Raw genomic sequence first — 19907 nt, forward strand, 5'->3', positions numbered from 1 at the left:
GCAAGACGATCGTTGAAAATCTCTCGCCGCCGTGAGAGTAACTCAGCAGCGATTATGCGGCAAATTTGTGCGTGAACATCGATACACTCTCCCGAGGCGTGATACTTGAAATTACTTCGCTTAAGCCCACTGAGAAAAAATTGTATTAAAATTAAACAAATATTTGTTCGAATACGACTGTGAATACATTTACTTAAATTAAGCAATTATTTTCTAAAGGAAATATTTTCAAGAAAAAAGTTTATATTCAGAGAAAGAGAGAACCTCTGTATTTCATTTTAAAAATTAGTCGCTTAATTTGAATAAATGTATTCACAGTCGTATTCGAACAAATATTTGTTTGATTTTAATAACAATTTTTTCTCAGTGCCGATCTTTTCGCGAGCGATTCTCGCGTTTTCGTCCCGCTTCGCGGGGGATCCGGAGGATCGGGGAATTATGAATCTGAATACTTGGAGCGCGGTTGGTTCTCTCGCAGTTTCCACATGACAGAAGGAGAGAGAGAGAGAGAGAGAGAGAGAGAGAGAGAGAGAGAGAGAGAAAGAGAGGATTCACGAAAGAGACGGAAGAAACTTAAAATTAGAGAAACTTGGATTTATTTTAATACTGTTCGCCTCTCTCCGCAGAGCTGTACAATCTCTTATGGAAGTAAAAAATATCGCGCTCGATGTGGCATCGGGATCTCACAGTTTTGTATATCCTAGTGTCGTTGCTTCGCATTAATACTGTTGTTCTTATCTTTTCTACGTCGCGTACGTGTGGCCGATTCGAGGAACCGACTGCGCGCGCGCGCGCGCGCGAGTTGTCGAGTTGTGAGATCCTTCGTGGCGGAATACTAAATTGCACAGGCGTAATACATTTTGGTCGATGAACCACAGGCATCGTCACATTATCACCCAATTATCATGTGCAAATCTCGCGAACACGGACTGTTTCCCGCGATTATCGTGACAGCAGTTCTTCGTACTCGCGTTACTACTCCGCCTCTCTCGACTCTCTCGCAAAGTACGAAGGCGCTCTGTGCAAGTACGTAGACGAGATACTCTCGTCACAGGTGGATAGATAAATAAATAAATAAATAAATAAATAAATAAATAGATGAGTAGACAGAATGGTGCGCAGCGTATGCGCGTAATAAATAGTGCAATAAATACAGACGATACGATGACAAATACGACGGAGCATCTGCATGTATAATTACGCGTGCGCATAATTATGTATACAGATGCGGTAGGAGAAATAAATAATACATAATAATAAATAGACAATACGCGGCCACGCGCCGGCCGCGCTCTCGTGATTCATTCCGACGCGATGATTATCGATTTAAACGCACGTGATATGAACGCGCGGCGGAAGAAATAATTACATTCGGACGTGTTGTCGTCGGTGGAAGCGCGCGAGCGGACTGCCACTACTACTACCACTACCACTACTACCTGGCACGATCGCTCGCCGATTGCGCGTCTTATCATATTGTTTAGCAACACGGACGTGAGAGAATCTAAAAATACCTAGGCATGCGATAGTTATTATCTATTCCTACGTAAAGTAGCACCAACACTCCTATCCTTCTAACGTCAAACGTCAGGTAAACCTGTTAAATTCCCAGTAGACGCGCGTCACAAGCCGCGACCCTCAAACGAGTTCCTACGTACGCGCGGGAGCAAATGACAATTAAAAACACAGAAGAATATCCGTTTATTTACGGAGCGGCAGTCGCGATTATATTCGCCGGCAATAACAACACCTGCCGCGAATCGCCGAGACGGCGTCTAGACGTCCGCTGCGCGCCAACTGATCGCCGTGCCTGATGCGACACGGGATTCGTCCTGCGCGAGGGACTAGTGCCAAAGTGTATATACCATCCCCCGTTTGTTCCGCGACGCGGTCGTCGAGAAATGAACGTCCCCGGCTAGTACGCGTACTTCTCTTGGTCCCCAGCGGCGATTTCAAAGTGGCAGCCGTAATCGGTAGAAATTATGTCTGAAATTTTAGTTGGATGCTACGGAGGACCTGAAGAGGAACTTGGAACACGAGACCTGACTGCGAATACCGAGGGAGAAAACTCCAGACGACGATCGCTACTCTCCCCTTTCCCTGCCGAAAGTAGTCGTTACCACCAATGTCATTGCCATCACCATCGCGTCATCAACACGGTCGAAACGCGTCAGCGTCCTCCAGCGGGTCACACCCGGGTGTTAGTTGTCGATGGGTAACTTGGTCTCAATCAGTAGCTCCTGCCGGACGCACACGCACCCCACGTAGAGCTTTATGACGTCGCTGGTGCCGTCGCCGTACGACACGTCGATCTTCTTGTATGTCTGTATGCAGCAGTGGCTGTTGGTGTCGAAGCAGCTGCTGCCGGCCCGATTGCACATAATGTGCTCGAGGTTCTTGGGGGTCCTGCAGCCCTTGGGGTCCGGCACCGGCACGACGGTGTAGTTGCAGACAGTGCTGTTCTGCGCCTGCCTGACCTCGAGCTCGAAGAAATCCGGCAGGCTGTTGGCCTGACGGTCGTTCAGCTGGCGCAGACGTTCGTTCACGCTCAGGTAGCTATTGCTGGGAGCAGGGTGCCTGTGATGCAGCCTCCTGGCACTGTGCTGCCTCTCGTACTCATCCCCTTGGTAGTTCCTAGAGACGTGCCGGCGCCGGTGGAGCAGCGGCGCTTGCACCTCCACGTCTTCGTAGTCCGAGCTTGGGAACAAGCCCGCCCCGGACTCCTGCAGGTAGCCGCGCCTCTCCCGAGGATTATCGCGATGTCTTGGATAGACATGTCTCTTCTCTGAGTGTTTGGGTGATAAACCCAACGATGTCAGTTCTTCAAAGTCGTCATGTTGCGGTCGAGAATGATGACTGTGATGTCGCCTCAGGCTAGCGGCTTGGACCAGCATGTCGACGATGACACAGGTGAGAAGAACAGTCAGGCACAGTCCGACGCCGGTTACACTCATTGTGAGATCTTGTCTGTCCACAGGAACGCTCGAAAGTCGGCTCTTCTCTCTTTCTCTGTCGCGGTTCGTCTCCCGACGAAAAGAAGCGGGAGGTCGTTGGGTGATCGGCGATTACGGCACGAAGCCACTTCAAAGGGACTCACCTCCTCCGAGCCCTTAGTTATCGACGACGAGTCGAGGCTGCTTCCTCGGCTATTAAGGTGGGTCGTTCCCGAACAGTGAGAACTATCGAGTTGCCTTTGAAGCCGTCGAGACGCGCAGCCGGCGCAGAGAGAGAGAGAGAGAGAGAGAGATAGAGAGAGAGAGAGAGAGAGAGAGATAGATAGATAGATAGAGAGAGAGAGAAAGAGAGAGAGAAAGAGAGCGAGAACGTTGTCTCTCAGCGGCGAGAAGAAGAAGCGGGATGACGCAACGTGCGATCCTCAATTTTTGACCACGGCCCTGCCGCTCTCGGTATAACGTGTGACGTAAATTCCAAGAGTCTTTCGGCCGAGAGAACTTGACCGGCCGTGCCGAACGATCGCCTGTCCGTGACGATCCGTCCAGTCGAAGTTCGGCGAGTTGGCTCGAAAGAGCGTCCCCGCGAATTCTTCAGGCTTCTGCTGGCGGCCGGCACTCAGTCGTGCGTCTCAGTCTCAGGTTCCCGCTTCTTCGAGCCTGCCACGAGGAGTCGTTCTTCCTCTTCTACTTGGCCGTCTCGCTTAATGGTTTGCTTAAAACTGAGTATTCCTTGATCCCCGAAGGACTTTTTATCCTATCGTGGAAACGCACGTGGGTGTTGTTGCCCCACTTGAACGGGGGCTTGCGCGTGCCAATGTGATGTTCTAAAGTGACTAATCCCCCCTCTCCTCGTGCGCACCTCGTGCAGCCCCTCGGTACCGGCGCCGGGGCCGGGGCCGAGGCCCCAGGAGGAGAGTTTCTTGGTTCGCGCGCACGGCTTTGCGGCGGCAACGGCAACGGCGGCGGCGGCGGCGGCGGCGGCGGCGGCGGCGGAGGCGGCGGCGGCGGCGGTGGAGGCCGCGGCTCCTTCTTCTTCTTCTTCGAGGATAAGGTAGTCTCTGCTTTGACGTCACGGTTCCCTCTCGGCAGACGTCATACGAGCTCATGCCTGCCGCAGGCTGTTCCCTTAAACATGGATGTTAGCGTTGCCTGCTATCCACCTCGGAGATCGACGTCACACGCCACCGGTATGCCCACCCATAGCGGAAAAAGTGAAGAGGCCAGCGGTCGCTCGCCGCTTCGCGGAACACCGTCCTCGGCGAATTCGCCGGCTTTTGTTCCTTGCTGAAGTCCAGGAGCAAGGAAGAAGGTTTTGATGATAACGATGATGACGGCAACGATAACGACTACGAGGATGATGAGGATAGAGAGATAAAGAGGATGACGTTGAAGAAGGTAATGACGATAGCAATAACGAGAGTATGCCAGCCCACTGGAAGGGAGCTGAGAGGGGGAGGAGTTTACTTCGAAAGTAGCGTTACGCCTTTCCCTTTTGCCGTTTACTCACGACACATTTTTCCCCATTGACGTGCGTTATTGCTTGCATCTCGACGTTCGCCGACCGGCGAGAGGCGCACCGATCGCCAGCCGCAGGCGAAGCTGCGCCTGCAGATTAGCCGAATCGCCGGCTCCTTCGAGCGAAAGCACACCTGCTACCGATCATTACCGTCGGCTCTTTCCTCCACGGGGAATTTCGCGGAGCTGCTCGCCGAGGACGAGGAGCAACGCCAGCCGTTGGTTCCTCGGTCGCGTCACGGATCTCCGGAGTTCCAGGACGAAAATCAAACCTTCGCCATCCCCAGCGCCGCCGTGCGGCATCACCGTCGGCTTGAAGCTCGTTATGCGTCCGCGATGATTACGATCGGCTCGCCGTTGCCGGCGATTTTATCGGCAAAATTGAGTCGCCGCTAACTGGTCTCGGTTAAATCTCTACAGCGCGATGTGAGAGGTAGGCAGGGGGGGGGGGAGAGAGAGAGAGAGAGAGAGAGAGAGAGAGAGAGAGAGAGAGAGAGAGAGAGAGAGAGATTCGAGCACGCCAGCAGCTGCCAAAAAATTAAAAGTCGCCGTCTCCATGCGAAAATATTTAAAATGGCATTTATGAACGCGGTTTATACCCATACCGTCGGTCTCCCCCTCTTGAATAAACGCCACGGTGGTTGCAGCGCGCGTTCGCGTGAACCAGTTGAAGTGGAATCATCAGGCACTCGGGGTTCCCAGACGTGTCGTCTCTTTCTTTTTAAAAGGTCGGGGCACGCGCGTATCGTGAAAGCGCTTGGAATCCTCGCTAACTCCTACCATTTACCTGCCGTTATTCCTTTTTGTCGCGTGTATGTGCGCGCGCGTGCGTGCAGATATATTTAGATACAGGAAAACCCCCGAAACTCGTCCGCATGTGTGTGTGCGTGTGCGTGTGTGTGTGTGCGTGTGTGTGCGTACGCACGAGATGTATCGCTAGCTCAGTCGTTACGTGGATGCGTAGATAGACATAATATTAAGATTAGATTGCATAACGCGGTAAAAGTGACACAGGTAGAGGTAAGCAGAAAATGCGGCCAAAGACATTTTCCATACATCCCGTTCGGCAGTCAGTCCGACTGGACTGTGTTTTGTGGAGTTTGCAACCTTCTGACACCCAGACGCGCTAATCTGCAAGCGAAAAAGTCTCCGCTCCGAGATTAAAATACGTCGAGATCGCTAGATGAGATTGCACTCTGGAATTCTTTTTCTTTGTTTCTTTTTTTTCTCTCTCTTTCGATATTCGGCATTTAACAAAACGCGAACGTCACGTCGCTTATTTTGAGATGAAGAAAGAAAAAAAGAAATGAGACAAAAGGAAGAAAAGAGCGAGCTGATTGCGAGCAGAGCCGCCGATTCTCGGCTTCGTTTCGCAAATTAGAAATTTAACTACCCGAAAATTAATGGGTGTTTACTTTATGCTAATGCCGCTGTTGCTTGTATATTCATATTTTCGAGTTCTGCGGATTTCGCCCGGCCAGCGGACGGCAACAAAAAAAAAGTGAAGATATCAGTCGTCGGCGACATCGTTAAAAAACTGCAGAGTCCAGTTCAACAGACGGTTGCTTTTTCTAAGCGATTCAAGCAGACTTATTACGATGCGCGCGAATCGAGTTGTTTTGCCCAGATCGACTGATCGACTTTCTGCCGCGATACGTACATCGTGGCAGTTTAGAATCAGGACTATTACTCTTTGGCAGCTTGGAAGCTCCAAAGCTTCGAAGCCTGCGCTCTTTGTTTCTGCATGCACGCATTACTTACTAGGCCATCTCAGGATGTCCATTAAGCAGGCACAGCCATTTTAGCACAATCGCATAGAATTAGCACAGAAATTTAATGCTTTCTTATTGCTAATTTGTTGCTCTATTCCCGGTTTTGTTGCTTCAGCCATTTCGAAAAAAACAATGGCTATGCTAGCTTGACATTAAAGTTAGCACAGACATTCCAAAAAAAAATAAAAAATCAGAAACGAACATATATTTTTAAACTACGGTTTTGTTGCTAATTTGTTGCTGTATTCCCGATTTTGTTGCTCCAGCCGTTTCGACAAAAATCGGTGTGTTAAACAATAGTCAAGAACCTATAGGTGTGTGGCTAGAAGAGTAAACTATTCGAAAAAAATTTAGTGCTTGCCCAATTTCAGTCTTAATATGTTGTCTGATTTTGTTGCTCTTAAGATATCCGAACTCTAAATTTATTGCTCCAAAGATAAATTTAACAATAGCGGTATGTGTATACCAAGTAGAACATGTTTCCGCTTTTCGTTTAAACTTATTTTGCGTTCCATAATTTCGGAAAACATCGTAATATGAACATGAAACGAGCAACAATTTTTCTAATAGTTCACTCTTGTACGTAAAATGCATCAATATATTTCAGGGCGTTGTTTAAATTTATCGTAATATATTGTTTAAATTTATTATATTGTGATATATATATATATATATATTAATATTAATAGAAAGCCAGACACAATCTCAGGAATAAAAATGTATGTTATATAATATATATACAACTAAAGTATTATTAAATAAAAAATAATATATATCTAATTGTTGACATACATAAGTAAATGCGGGTTGAGATCATATAGTTTTTTTATTGGTTTGGCGTTAGGCGTCAGATCATTATATTCGACCCAACAATTTCCCGGATGTAGACAATTATCTAGATCATCATATTAGACCCAACAATTTCCTAGAGAACAATTGTTTACATTCAAGAAATTGTTGGATTGAATATAATGATCTGACGCCTAACGCCAAACCAATAGAAAAACTATATGATCTCAACCCACATTTACTTATATACATCAACATTATTAGATTATATTATTTTTTATTTAATAGTACCTTAGTTATATATATTATATAACATATATTTTTACTCCTGAGATTGTGTCTGGCTTTCTATTAACATATTATAATAAATTAATATTAACATATATATATCACAATATAATAAATTTAAACAATATATTACGATAAATTTAAACAACACCCTGAAATATATTGATGCATTTTACGTACAAGAGTGAACTATTAGAAAAAATTTGTTGCTCGTTTCATGTTAATGTTATGATTAGAGTAACATGTTAGCAACAAAATCTTAGTTTAAAAATGTGTTCGTTCTTGGTTTTTTTTTTAAATGGCTATACTAACTTTAATGTTAAGCTAGCACAGCCACTATTTTTTCGAAATGACTAGAGTAACAAAGTTAGGGATAGAGCAACAAATTAACAACAAAAAAACACTAAATTTCTGTGCTAGTCCCATGCGATTGTGCTAAAATGGCTGTGCCAGCTTAAAAGGCGTCATCTCAGGCATATGTTCTACATTCCGTGGATAATAAAAGTATAAAAAATCAGGCAATATATACTTTTTTAAAAAAGCATGTGATCAAACGTAACGAATTTGTATTGAAATGTTGAAATCTCTTTTCCGCGATGCTAATTGGTTATTGCGTCGCGCCTTACTACATGCACTGTCGTGCATTTTGAGTTCGTGGTTAAACTTCACGAGATTTTGCAGCTTTTTGAGCTTACTAAACTGATTGACTTTAAAATCTACTTATTCGAACCGCAGTTATTTTTTTATTGTGCAAATATGTTCTTTTTAATATAGTATAAAAGCTAAATAGCGCCCGCCTGTAATGTTCTAGTAATCTAAATTAAGAAAAAAATGTCTACATAGTTATGCTCAGCACTTCGGAACAATTGCAAATTTGCGATTTCCGGACACCTTCGAATTCTCAAAATTTCGAAGTTCGAAGACTGAAGCTTCGAAGGTTCGATGCTCTGAAGCTTCGAAACGTCGGTCGTCGAATATTTTGTATCGAAGCTTCGAATACGAAGACTTCAAAGAAAACTTACATCTCTATTTAGAATAAGGACGAATTGCGACCGGACTCGCTGTCGCTGAGTCTCGTATTGTGACGGGAACGGAGGGGATTTTTGCATTTTTTACTTTGGATTTTGGGGCCAAGGGTATGCACGGTGTGCACGCACCTTTCCAGCTAAAACTCGCATCCCTTTATTCATAAAAAACACCTTGCGACGTTTCGGAAAAGCCCAAACGTACATATATGGGAAACGGGTTCCGAGCAAATGCGACAAGTCGTCGGCGAGATGAAAAGGAAACTCGATAATTACCCGCTCGATCTACGCGAACAGGTCCGCCGGGAGGTCGCCTCTCGTGGGAAAGCTCGCGTGCGTGCCGAATTTAAGGACAGACTGCGTGGCGACGATGCAAGCTCTTCGGACGCACTCGTCCGTCGGTAGTTGTGGATGATACGCCTTGAAGTACGCGAGCGCACCCAGAAACGCATCTCCGGCACCCTGCGTATGTGTATGTATATGTACATGTGTGCAGGCTCTCGTCACGCGTTGCTCTCGGCCGTCGAACTCGTAGAAAGTATTCCGGAGCCAGTTACATAATAACGTGATCTCTAAATTTCCTCGAATGAAATCGATTCGTTATGAGATTCACGTAAACTAGGACGGCTCCGGGATGTCCGATGCGCGCACGATACCTACGGTAGTGTCCACAGCTGCAACCGCGGTAGTGGGAATCCACGTGACAATCCTGCTCGTCGTCGACGCGTAGGCAGCCCCGAGCGGCCCGAGAGTCAGTATGATCGCGTTGCATCCCTTGGCCAGGAGCTTGTCGGCGACTTGCTGCGCGCTCGACAGGTCAACGGGTCGAACGCCCGTCATAACTTCCGCCTGCGAAAGCGTGCAGTGACCCTCATTGTACGCCGAGCGTTGCATTATTCGATTAACGACGCGGCGCTCTCGGAGACTCCCGAAAGGGCCGCCGGTTTACCGTTACCCCGGCTGGGAATGACACTGGCCGATTGTTTACGTACCTCCGTCTCGTTGGCGCAGAAAATATCGCACGACCGCAGGATCTCCGGATCGACGCTCTCGATCGCGGGCGCTCCGTTGACAATCGACAGTCCTGCTGCGTTACGCTTGTATGAGCATACCGTATCGTATCGGCGGCTCGGAGCGGCGATATCGCAAGTTGCAATTAAAAGAGATAAGTGCGCTCGTTTTTCCGCTTCGTTTTGCTGAAAGAGCGACGGCTACCTCGCCCACTCGACGGGACGCTCGAGAGAGTTCCGCGCGTCTGATAATACAAGTGCGTACATCATCATTTTCATATTTGCTCTTCACGCAACGCGTAATCAGCGCGAAGATCTTATTTCTTTCTGAACTTGCGACAGTTCGGCTCCGAGGGCGGTAGATGTGAATTTCTTCCGTAATGTCAAGCGGAAGATAAAGAGAGGACGCACCGTGACCGCGGTGTAACTTCAACGCGCGCAACGTGGCCTCCAGCGGAGTCTCAAACTGGCATAGCAAGACGCTGGCATTTTTGATCACATCAACGGCGGAGTCCGCGTGTTCTGGCGTCAATGACTCATTGGCGCCTAACACGATAACGATACTGTTCTCGCCTGCAAAACGTGGTTCGAACAAGTCGTCGAGATTATCTCGGCAGATTGCCGTTTAATGACGGGGGAGCATTATTGCATATAAAAGCGTATTATCTTAACGAGGGGCTTGATTCATGTTTTTCTCTATTATCTGTATGTTTAAAAGTCTAAAGTCTAAATTGCACATACAGCGTAAAGTAGTGTTTGAGGATATTCTCGCACGAGGAACGCTTAATATATATAATTACATAACTATGAAGGAAAAAAAACATACCATCCTCGGCGACAGTAATGTGGGCAACACCGCTGTGTTTATCTTTTTGTATCCTGACATGAGACGTGTCTACATTTTCTTTTTTCAAAATCTCTAAGTACTCTTGCGCAAACATGTCGGAACCCAACTGTGGTGGAAAATCAAGACAAAATTAAACACTGATACGACACAAGTTGTTACGTACAAAAAAACAAAAAAAGGAGCAAGAGAAATCACAAGTATTCGTACTGAGGCTACAAGTGCAGTGGATGCACCAAGTTTGGCAGCGGCCACACACTGATTGGCACCCTTGCCGCCGTACTTCTTTTCGAATCTAGTTCCGATTATTGTCTCGCCGGGCTTAGGCAGACGATGGGAGAAACTAAAAGAGAGAATCAAACGATCGTGCATCGCGCATTACGGCCACGGCAATGCGTGATGCAATCATCATAACCAATAATCTCAGACGTTTTCTCAACAGCTCGTCGCGTAACGTCACCTTTTCTCCGCTCCGGGAAGCTTCGTTCTTACTCACCAGGTGAAGTCAATCATGCACGAACCGACAACGACTATCCTCGGAGTCATACTTGCTGATTTTTCTCCTTACAATTCGCTGACTATAAACTCCAAGACTAACGATCGTGCGTTCTCAAGCGCTACTGCGACGGCGATCGCTACGCAAAAGGAGCGAGCGGATTCAACCGCTGACATCGGAGTAACAAGATGCACGTATACGCGGAGAAACGAGTAAATCGCGTTATCGCTTAATTGCCGTCTACAGGCCAACACGGGAGATGTTATCAGTCGGGGAGAATTGCTCCTCGGCGCTCTCGCGATTTCTCATAACCTATACGCGTCGCGCGAACACTCGTGTTTACCGCGTACTGGTAAGAAATCGAGAGTGAAGACAAAACAGAGAGAGACAAAATAAGTTTGGAAACAAACATTGATCGATTAATTGCAGTAGCGACACGTGCTCGTAATGCATAATAGTATGCGATTGTCGACACCGTTTACCTTGACGGGAACGGGTTCCTTGGTTGCGTTTATTACATCGGGACAAAGTTACACCTGCTTGCTTCATCGAGGCTATCCTCGCATCTCGCACCAGGACGGAGAGTGTCCTGACACTCGACGGTCACTGCAAATTGCACAAAGGACAGCTCTTCAACGGCTGTGAGCACGTAGGAGGCAGTTTCAAAATCATCGTCCATGCACAACCGAGAGCGGATAGACACGGCTGCGATGCGGCTGTCGGAGTTTCGCGCCATGTTGGCCGTATCGCATTCGCGCATGCGCGACTACGCGCATAGAAATCCGGTGTATCGCAACCGCTCAATTGCGATAATAGTTGCGTTCAGAAAACAAAGCGCTCATTGAGCGCTTAGTAACTATTAGTCCTTACTGTTAGATCCTTACATTCAGACCAATAACATTGACGAATTATTCAACCGTTGTGTAACCGTTGTATTTTCTGAACGCAGCCAATAATAAACGATTTTATTATTAATTTGTGATTTTTTATTTATTCTATTCTATTTTATTTTATTTTTTTTATATATTATGAAGGACACGCGTCGATCCGTTGAAGTTTCATTTGATCGACTGATGGGTGACTTGAATCTCCCAGCGCTGCGACATCTTCGGGGCGACCGTCCAATTGGCTGTTGCATTCTCCGGAGCACGCTTAAGGCGCGTTTTGACAGCAGCGGCAGGTCTGTTCTACTTAGCTGCACACATTGCACTCTTTGGTCGGAATTCACGGGGTCTGTTCTTTTTGAAAGAATTTTTCAACCAGCGCGATGAGTTAAAATAAGAAAAAATACAGGGTGTCTTAAAACTCAATATGAAAAATTCGTGAAGATAAAGCGGATTAAGACGAAAAGTCCCGTACCATTTTGCGATGTTCACGATAATTATCGAATTATTAATGACAAAAATCTGATGATTGGAAAAGTGTCGCAGCTGCTCGGGCCATAACGCGGAGCAATTAATAACTATTGCGATAACTGTCGCAAAATTTTATATTTGTCTTAATCTGTTTTATGTTTTCATGAATTCCTCATATTAGGTTATGGGACACCCCATATATGTATATGTAAAACGTATATTTTTACACAATGGATAATTTAATTTAATAAGCGGTTATCAAAAACATACGTTTCCTGAATAATGCGTAATTTCTCTTTCTTAAATTTGTTGCGATCTTAACATATATTGACGCTATCGGCTGCGATATCGCTTTTATACAAAAGTTATTTTTATACGATATTCCTTATATCTTATGCGACAGCTCGCACGCGCTAAAAATCTGTCTAAACAGATTTTTTTTATAGATTAGATACGATAGATGGATAGATAGATTACGACTTTGACCCAAATCGAAATTCTTCAATTTCAATTAGAAACAATTTTCAAACAGATATACGCAGCAGATATGTGCGCAATTTCATACGGGAGAACTAACGGTTAGAAATTGATTATAACTTGCTTTCTTTTTGGACATTGTTTAATTAGTATTAAATTACCGTATTTTAATGATTAAAAAAGAAAAAAAGGAGCAACAAATCTCATCTGCGATCCGCAAAATTATATTTCGACAAGTCTTGGAGTAAGCAATATTTAAATAACCATGGGTAATTTGCTGTCCAGAGGTTCGTGCTCATTCATTATTTTCAATTTGTAATTTCAAATTATCTCACACACACACACACACACGCGCGCGCGCGCGCGCACACATACATAAACCACTTTCCTGGTGAAACTATAAAACTTTTTCATAAATCATATGAATTTTATTTACATATGTAGGTCGTTATCAAATTATCACGAAGGTTAATGAAAGCAATAAATAGCTGATAATTATATTTAAATATTTATGCGAATGCGCGAGTGACGCCACTCTCGCTCCCTCTTTCTCTCTTCCCCCCCCCCAACCGCCCTTACTTATCCCTAGTATGAGAAACTCGATGGAGAACTCGATGTAGAGAGCGGAGAGTAGTGTCACGTCTCTCTGTGCCACCATTCTATATTTACAATTTTTATCAAATTGTTACACGATTGTTTGGATCTCTTCCAGGCCGTCCAAATAAGCGACAAAACATGACGAGTCCAGTCATAATTTCAGCCACGGCTAAGCACACAGCGACGGTAGATATTACCTCTTTAAGATAAGGTCTTTTTTGGTTATACCTCTTATGGCAGTGATTCTAATTGATCATAAGTGGATTATTTTTACGATAACGTGTCTGTAACGCTGTGCCTTCTGTCGTACGATTATTTCGCTGGCGATAGCTCGGATTCGTCGCCTTAACTCATTTGTATCGTCTCGAATTGCTTTATTCGCTGATGGAGTGATGCCTGCAAAATACCGCAATCGTTACAACGGAAAAAAACATTACCTCTCTTGCGATAGAAAACGTATATTTCTATCGTGTAAAACATTTTATACCGTAAAAACTGAAAAATGTGACACTTCATAATATGAGAACGTATGTTTTCATAATGTAAAAACTGTTACCAGTTTTCACATTATGTCAACATTATGATTTTTACTGTCTGACATTATTTTTTATGATGTGTATTCATTAGTATTCAACTGCACTCTAAAATAAGAACTTTAAGAATGTTATGTAAGATATTTCTTCAAAAGTTGCTGAAAACAATCAATGTGTATTTTTTTATCCTGTTTTAAGAGATTCATCTGTTTCAGATAATATTTTTCCACGGCTTAGGTGATACAGGGTAAGTTTTTATTTGCGATATATGAATGATGCAAGGTAAATTTCCATTTGTGATATATGAGACCATATAACATATTGATATATTAGTTTAATACTGTTTCACTCGTACGATTACTTTCAGACATGGTTGGGCTAGTTCCATGGCTGCTGTGCGATCTTCACACATCAAAGTTATTTGTCCTACTGCGTATGTGATTGTTAATATCTTTAGATATATATTCAGATTGCAAGTTAATGTAATCAGTAATATCTGAATATGACTTTATTCTTTCAGACCTACAATGCCGGTAACACTTAATGCAGGGTTTCGAATGCCTTCCTGGTAAGTTTGTAATTAATTTTCCATGTAAGGATAAAGATATAAAGGTGTTAAATTCTAAATGGAAACAATTCAATGAAAACAGACTTTGGGAGATAGAGTATGTTTATAAATAAAAGCTGATGGAATAAATATTGGTTTTCTCATTTGTGCGAGAGAAAATTACAAATCAGTGCTTTCACGAAATTGTTAGAAATTTGCTGATATATCCTGTATATACGCAGGTTTGATCTACGATCTCTGGACTCCACAGGCCCAGAAGATGAAGAAGGTATACGCAGAGCTGCCGCGATGGTTCACTCGTTAATAGCTGAGGAAGTCGCAGCTGGGATACCCACAAAACGCATTGTCCTTGGTGGATTTAGTCAAGGTGGAGCGCTAGCTATGTTCAGTGCCCTTACATTCCCAGAGCCTTTAGCTGGTATCATAGCCATGTCCTCATGGCTTCCGTTACATGCTAAATTTCCAGCGGTATGTACATCGTGTTTTACGTGTATACAATATTTGTGGGACTACATTGATATTGAATCACCTTTTCAGGAAGCGATAGGTAATAAGGATACACCGTTGTTACAATGTCACGGCAACTGCGATCCGATCGTGCCGTACAGGTGGGGTCAAATGACAGCGTCTCTTCTGAAACAATTCATGACGCAGACAGAATTTAAAACTTACAACGGCATGATGCATACGTCTTGCGAAGAGGTGAGGAAAATTGTCGATGGGGATAGCTACTTGTCATATAGCGTTAAATCTTCTCACAGAACAAGCATATTAACGCGAAGAAATCAACCATTCTTATTCTGAATGTTTTTTGTAACTTGTGTTACTTTTTGCAGGAGATGCACGACGTGAAGAAATTTATCGAGAAGGTCTTGAAGCCGTAATAAATCGAAGATCTAAGACGTGCGCCGATATTTCACTGATTACTCCGTGCGTTTAATATGTACATTAATAAGATTATTCCAATTTTACGATTATTTAATTATAGCGACGTGATCTTTAAAAAACGTTAAGTAGAAAGTGGTTAAAATCTTCCGAGATGAGATGCAGTGCTAGAAGGTACACTTTTTAGAGAGATATATTTATTTACGAGCTTTATGATTTATATCTATGTATATCTTTCTGAACTTCAATATTTCAATGTACCTAAGCCTTCGCGTAGCAGTACGAATTAATATTACGGTTCGCAGTCCTTTTCGTGCGCATGTATAATTTATCGGCATTCCTTATTTTTTTGATGTATATATCGACATATGACGTCACATACGGCACGCTAGAGTACAAGAATACAATATTTATTTATAAAGCTCATACTAACGTGCAAATTCACAGTAATGCGAGAATGATTGATTAATTTCTACGACGTCCGAAATCGAGAATCGAAATCTACGTCCGATTACGAGAATAAATTTTCATGTGTAATTTGTGTTAGAGATAAGATGATATTTACGTTGCGTTACCCGAAAAAGAAAAGTTTTGCGCCAGCCGTTTATTGGTAATACTACTACTTCCATCTCCTCATGTCGCAAATTGTATTGTTAGATGCAAACCGGAACACGTCCATGAAGAGTTTGAATATAATTTACAGCTGCGAGCCGCTCGCATTTATACATCTGATTATATACTATTTATATTTCACGAGGCTTGCGTAACGCGAAATACTGCTGCTAATAGCTTTTTGTAGCAAGTATTGTCTAGCAGACAGTAACATGGCCATGTAATCTATGATTACACATTGTATCGTCGAAATCCACCAGACAATTGTTTACAATCAACATAAAGAAATAGATCAGGGTTTCCTAAACTACACATCACTCTCGTAAATCCTTTAAAAAAGGTAGACGGATTCTCAAGGAATATTATTGTATTCGCGCAGCTTCCTTAGAATCGCGTAAAGAGAGTAATCTTCAAATAGTTATATAAAGCACACACACAAAAAGTGTATTCTCTTAGAAAGAATAGCTAACAAAGAAGCTAGTTTTTATCTATCTTAAGTTTGGGAAATCCTGTGAGATGCATATTTATCATAAAAATGAAACCAAATACGGTATTAAATACATTGTACAAGTACACAGTAATGTATATAAAAAAAATGACTTGGCTGATTTTCTTATTGGTACTAATCATTATCCAGTAGATAAATAAATGAAGAACAATAAGCTCAAAATATTTTTGTCTTTATTTTACCAATACGTATCCACTTGTCTCCTACAAAATAACGAACGGGAAATTAGCAAGTTATATGATAGTATGTAAATGTAACGCCAATATTAAAAATACTAATAACTACTTCTACTGTGCATTAAAGCTGCCTATCATCAAAAATAGATAACAGAAAAAATACTGGGTGACTACAAAAGTTTGAATAAATTTTTCAATAGAAAAATGATATAAAATACGATTATATTAATAATAGAAAATACTATACTATTATACTAAAAATAATAATAGAAAAATGATATAAATACGAAAATATTAAACACGATTTATTCATTACATTAACTAATTGACATTTTTTTTTATTATATAGCATTATCATATTATTTAGTATTTAATATATGATACATGTAGATATTTATAAGTATAATAAATAAATCATGATAAAACTAACTCGTTCACATTTTTAAGACACTCAAAAGCTTACGCTCATCCATTCAAATATGTATGTAAGTCTTTTGTTCGCCTTCGTGGCGGTTGGATGTGGTAACTACGCATACTTTGGTCGTGGGGACTGCGTACGCGTTATCTCTGTTTTTCTTTTACTTTCGTAATCGTGAATGTCTGGCGTAGGAGGTAGAATGTAACAGCTCTGGTCAGAGCCATTTATTGAACCAGAACCAGAACCAAATATGTATGTATAAGAATCTGTTTATATAAAACGCAAGATACGGACGCACACAGAAGTTGATTGATAAACGATAATCATTAGATCAGCCGTATCAAAGTTACAGTTACGTGACGTTTTTACCAACTTTGGTTAACTTAACCGGCTAGTTATTTCAACGGAATTCATCTATCGCATTTGCCAATACCGATTAATGACATCTGCGATTGGATAATTCCGTGAAATAATTAGCCGGCAAAGTTAGTAAAAACTCACATTAATCAGGTGCTATACAAGTCTTATACAAGTAAGTGGGTATAAAGTTCAAGTCTTTTACATTCTAGTACATTATTCAACACGAAGGTGACGGAAGAAACGAAAGTAAAAGAACGAGAATCACGAATAAGCCGGAAATAGTAAAGAGCAGCGTACGAATAACATTATATGCTTGCTAGATACGAATTTTAAATCGCAAAGTGCTTACAATGGCAGGTGAAAGTTCATTGATTTTAACTACTGTGACGAATAAAATTCAAAAAGTGGTGATCAACAGGCCCACCAAGAAGAACGCAATTTCACTATCGGTAAATACAAATATATAAAAAAATTCTAAATCTATTAATATTGAACATGTAGGACAGATAGAAAATATTTAGTTAGTACTATGTGTTTACAATCAGTCTCTTACAGATGTACAAGGAATTAACAGCACTTTTAAATAATTCTGCTAAAAATAGAGAGGTATTGATCTTTGTACTGACAGCAACTGGAAATTTCTTTAGCAGCGGCACTGATATAAATATATCAGAATTTTCTCCTACTCTTGCAGAGGATACAAATGTGGCATATAAGTAAGTCATAAGAATATTGTATTAAAGTATGTGAAAAGTATAAATATGTTCATTATACTTTTCATACAAAAATATACCAAGTATTTCTTATGTGTGTATGTATGTATGTGTATATATATATATGTGTGTATTAAATATTTAATATATTGGAATTATATGAAAAATCGTTATTTAGAGAATTTGTTGATGCTCTGATTATGTATCCAAAACTCTTAGTAGCCATTGTAAATGGACCAGCAATAGGAATAGCTTGCACAATATTAGGCTTGTTTGACATGGTTTATGCTTCAGATAAGGTATCTATTGAAGGATTTATGTTATAGATTATATTAAAACAATAAATATGTTAATAATATAGTATAAATATATTATATAACTTGCAGGCATATTTTCAAACACCATTTAGTTCCTTGGGGCTTGTTGCTGAAGGATGTTCTACATATACATTCCCAAGACTATTAGGACTTTCCAAGGTATGGTTCATATTTTTGTGATATTTAGCATGCATTCAGAACTTCATTCTTTGTAATAATTCTGGGTTTGAGATTTTAATACTATACTGTAAAAATCTTTGCTAGGCTGGAGATATGTTATATATGGGCTACCAAATGAGTGCTCATGAAGCTAAACAATATGGATTAGTTAGCAAAGTGTACAATCATGACATACTTGAAGAAGTGTGGAATTACTTGAACAAAATTTCTGAACTCTCTTCAGAGGTATTGTTCTTCCATATTTTCAAATTCTGTATTGATACTATTATGCTATTAAATTGTAGTAATGAAACTAATGAAATTGATTTATTTCAGTCAATATTGGCGACTAAATATTTGATAACCAAATGGAATAGAGAAATTTTATTAGAAGTTAATGCAGAAGAAGCAAAAGAATTGAAAAAACGATGGGAGTCTCCCGACTTATTTGAAAGAATTCTTAAATTTTTAATGCACAAAAGCAAGATTTAATATAAGAATATTTTTAGATATATCTTTTCTGGATGAATTAGAATGAATATTGGATGAAAGAAATTCGATAAAGGTGATTTTTTAAAAGTATAAATATATATAAATATAAATATATACAAGTATAAATATATATAATTATAAATATATATAAGTATATCCCATATATACAGGTTGCATGAAAAGTTCGCGGAATGAAACTGAAATAAAGAATATCTAATTCTACAAATGATTTTATTCTTCAATATAGTCTCCATTAACTTCGATACACTTGGCCCAATGGCTTTCCAATAATTTTATTCCATTGTGAAAGTGTGTTTCTGGAAGGTCTGCGAAATATGCCTCTACAGCTGCTATAGCTTCTTCATTCGACAAAGAATGCTTTCCACGGAGGAATTGTTTCAGGTTTCGGAACAGATAGAAGTCGCTGGATGCCAAATCTGGCGAATACAGTGGATGATCAAGCAATTTGTACTTCAATTCATTGAATTTAGACATTGACAAAACACTTTTGTGAGCAGGTGCGTTGGTGAAAAATGATTTGTTTGTGCTGCAAACCAGGTCTTTTCTCACGAATTTTTACATCCAATTGATCCAAAAGGTTACAATAATATTTAGAGTTAATTGTTTTACCTTTTTCCAGATAGTCAATTAACAAAATCCCTTTAGCATCCTAAAAAACTGATGCCAAAACCTTTTTTGGCATCGATCTTTCATGCTTTGTTTGCTTTGCAGCTGAACATCTAGCTTTAGTGCATTGTAAACGTTCCTGTTGCAATTTAGGATCCTGGTGATAGATCCAAGTCTCATTCATAGTTATAAAACGACGCACAAAATCGGTTTTATTCTTCTTAAAACGATCCAAATGACGCTGAGAAATTTGCTTTCGAGCGAGTTTTTGTTGAATTGTTAACGTATGCGGCATCACTTTTCCAAACATCTTTTTCATTTGTAATTCTTTATGCAAAATATGCCGTACCCGTTCATCTGAAATGCCTATGGTATGAGCAATTTCACGCGTAGTCACACTTGGATCTTCAGAAACAA

At 41.5% G+C, this 19907-nt stretch overlaps 4 protein-coding genes and 1 long non-coding RNA gene across 7 annotated transcripts; 2 read left to right on the forward strand and 3 right to left on the reverse strand.

Annotated features, from left to right (window-relative positions):
* Positions 1–616: 616 nt before the first annotated feature.
* On the reverse strand, positions 617–3905 carry LOC109504189 (hypothetical protein). The gene has a single exon (XM_019843123.2). It carries the CDS (start codon positions 2952–2954, stop codon positions 2202–2204), a length of 753 nt encoding a protein of 250 aa, XP_019698682.1. The 5' UTR covers positions 2955–3905; the 3' UTR covers positions 617–2201.
* A 4571-nt stretch (positions 3906–8476) lies between these two features.
* LOC105187010 (ribokinase) lies at positions 8477–11496 on the reverse strand. 2 transcript variants are annotated; one of them, XM_011147572.3, is made up of 8 exons: positions 11176–11496; positions 10694–10832; positions 10408–10540; positions 10180–10306; positions 9765–9926; positions 9336–9430; positions 9004–9192; positions 8477–8805 (listed from the first exon to the last, which is right to left on the reverse strand). In XM_011147572.3, the coding sequence occupies exons 2-8, from the start codon at positions 10741–10743 to the stop codon at positions 8629–8631; spliced, it is 933 nt and encodes a 310-aa protein (XP_011145874.1). In that variant the 5' UTR covers positions 10744–10832; positions 11176–11496; the 3' UTR covers positions 8477–8628. The 2 variants fall into 2 exon arrangements, with proteins under 2 accessions (XP_011145874.1, XP_011145875.1); XM_011147573.3 differs by having other exon boundaries at positions 9336–9427; positions 11176–11491.
* A 1613-nt stretch (positions 11497–13109) lies between these two features.
* On the forward strand, positions 13110–15395 carry Apt1 (Acyl-protein thioesterase 1). Its single transcript, XM_011147574.3, has 7 exons — positions 13110–13308; positions 13871–13902; positions 14023–14088; positions 14176–14223; positions 14445–14691; positions 14761–14925; positions 15060–15395. Exons 1-7 carry the CDS (start codon positions 13261–13263, stop codon positions 15105–15107), a joined length of 654 nt encoding a protein of 217 aa, XP_011145876.1. The 5' UTR covers positions 13110–13260; the 3' UTR covers positions 15108–15395.
* Positions 15396–16384: 989 nt separating this feature from the next.
* On the reverse strand, positions 16385–16894 carry LOC109504192 (uncharacterized). The gene is made up of 2 exons (XR_002162908.2): positions 16835–16894; positions 16385–16431 (listed from the first exon to the last, which is right to left on the reverse strand). It is a non-coding gene; the product is annotated as an uncharacterized LOC109504192 (long non-coding RNA).
* Positions 16884–19059, forward strand: LOC105187014 (enoyl-CoA delta isomerase 2, mitochondrial). Of its 2 annotated transcripts, none has more exons than XM_011147575.3 (8): positions 16884–17074; positions 17392–17631; positions 17738–17898; positions 18074–18194; positions 18282–18371; positions 18477–18617; positions 18708–18936; positions 19034–19059. In XM_011147575.3, exons 2-7 carry the CDS (start codon positions 17533–17535, stop codon positions 18861–18863), a joined length of 768 nt encoding a protein of 255 aa, XP_011145877.1. In that variant the 5' UTR covers positions 16884–17074; positions 17392–17532; the 3' UTR covers positions 18864–18936; positions 19034–19059. The 2 variants fall into 2 exon arrangements, with proteins under 2 accessions (XP_011145877.1, XP_019698694.1); XM_019843135.2 differs by lacking the exon at positions 19034–19059 and adding an exon at positions 19016–19033.
* Positions 19060–19907: the final 848 nt, after the last annotated feature.

This window comes from Harpegnathos saltator, unplaced genomic scaffold (genome assembly GCF_003227715.2).
Source record: "Harpegnathos saltator strain DR-91 unplaced genomic scaffold, Hsal_v8.6 scaffold156, whole genome shotgun sequence".
NCBI classification, from domain to species: domain Eukaryota; kingdom Metazoa; phylum Arthropoda; class Insecta; order Hymenoptera; family Formicidae; genus Harpegnathos; species Harpegnathos saltator.

What these genes read in the sequence shown, in the direction of transcription:
- LOC109504189 (XM_019843123.2), bottom strand. Translation starts at nt 2,954, where the DNA reads ATGAGTGTAACCGGCGTCGGACTGTGCCTGACTGTTCTTCTCACCTGT.
- LOC105187010 (XM_011147572.3), bottom strand. Translation starts at nt 10,743, where the DNA reads ATGACTCCGAGGATAGTCGTTGTCGGTTCGTGCATGATTGACTTCACC. An exon ending in TGCATGATTGACTTCACCTG is followed by an intron (nt 10,541 to 10,693) that starts GTGAGTAAGAAC and finishes TCTCTCTTTTAG; the next exon opens with TTTCTCCCATCGTCTGCCTA. An exon ending in CATTACTGTCGCCGAGGATG is followed by an intron (nt 9,927 to 10,179) that starts GTATGTTTTTTT and finishes CACGTTTTGCAG; the next exon opens with GCGAGAACAGTATCGTTATC.
- Apt1 (XM_011147574.3), top strand. Translation starts at nt 13,261, where the DNA reads ATGACGAGTCCAGTCATAATTTCAGCCACGGCTAAGCACACAGCGACG. An exon ending in CACGGCTTAGGTGATACAGG is followed by an intron (nt 13,903 to 14,022) that starts GTAAGTTTTTAT and finishes GATTACTTTCAG; the next exon opens with ACATGGTTGGGCTAGTTCCA. An exon ending in AAAGTTATTTGTCCTACTGC is followed by an intron (nt 14,089 to 14,175) that starts GTATGTGATTGT and finishes TTATTCTTTCAG; the next exon opens with ACCTACAATGCCGGTAACAC.
- LOC105187014 (XM_011147575.3), top strand. Translation starts at nt 17,533, where the DNA reads ATGGCAGGTGAAAGTTCATTGATTTTAACTACTGTGACGAATAAAATT. An exon ending in TGGTTTATGCTTCAGATAAG is followed by an intron (nt 18,195 to 18,281) that starts GTATCTATTGAA and finishes TATAACTTGCAG; the next exon opens with GCATATTTTCAAACACCATT. An exon ending in GACTATTAGGACTTTCCAAG is followed by an intron (nt 18,372 to 18,476) that starts GTATGGTTCATA and finishes AATCTTTGCTAG; the next exon opens with GCTGGAGATATGTTATATAT.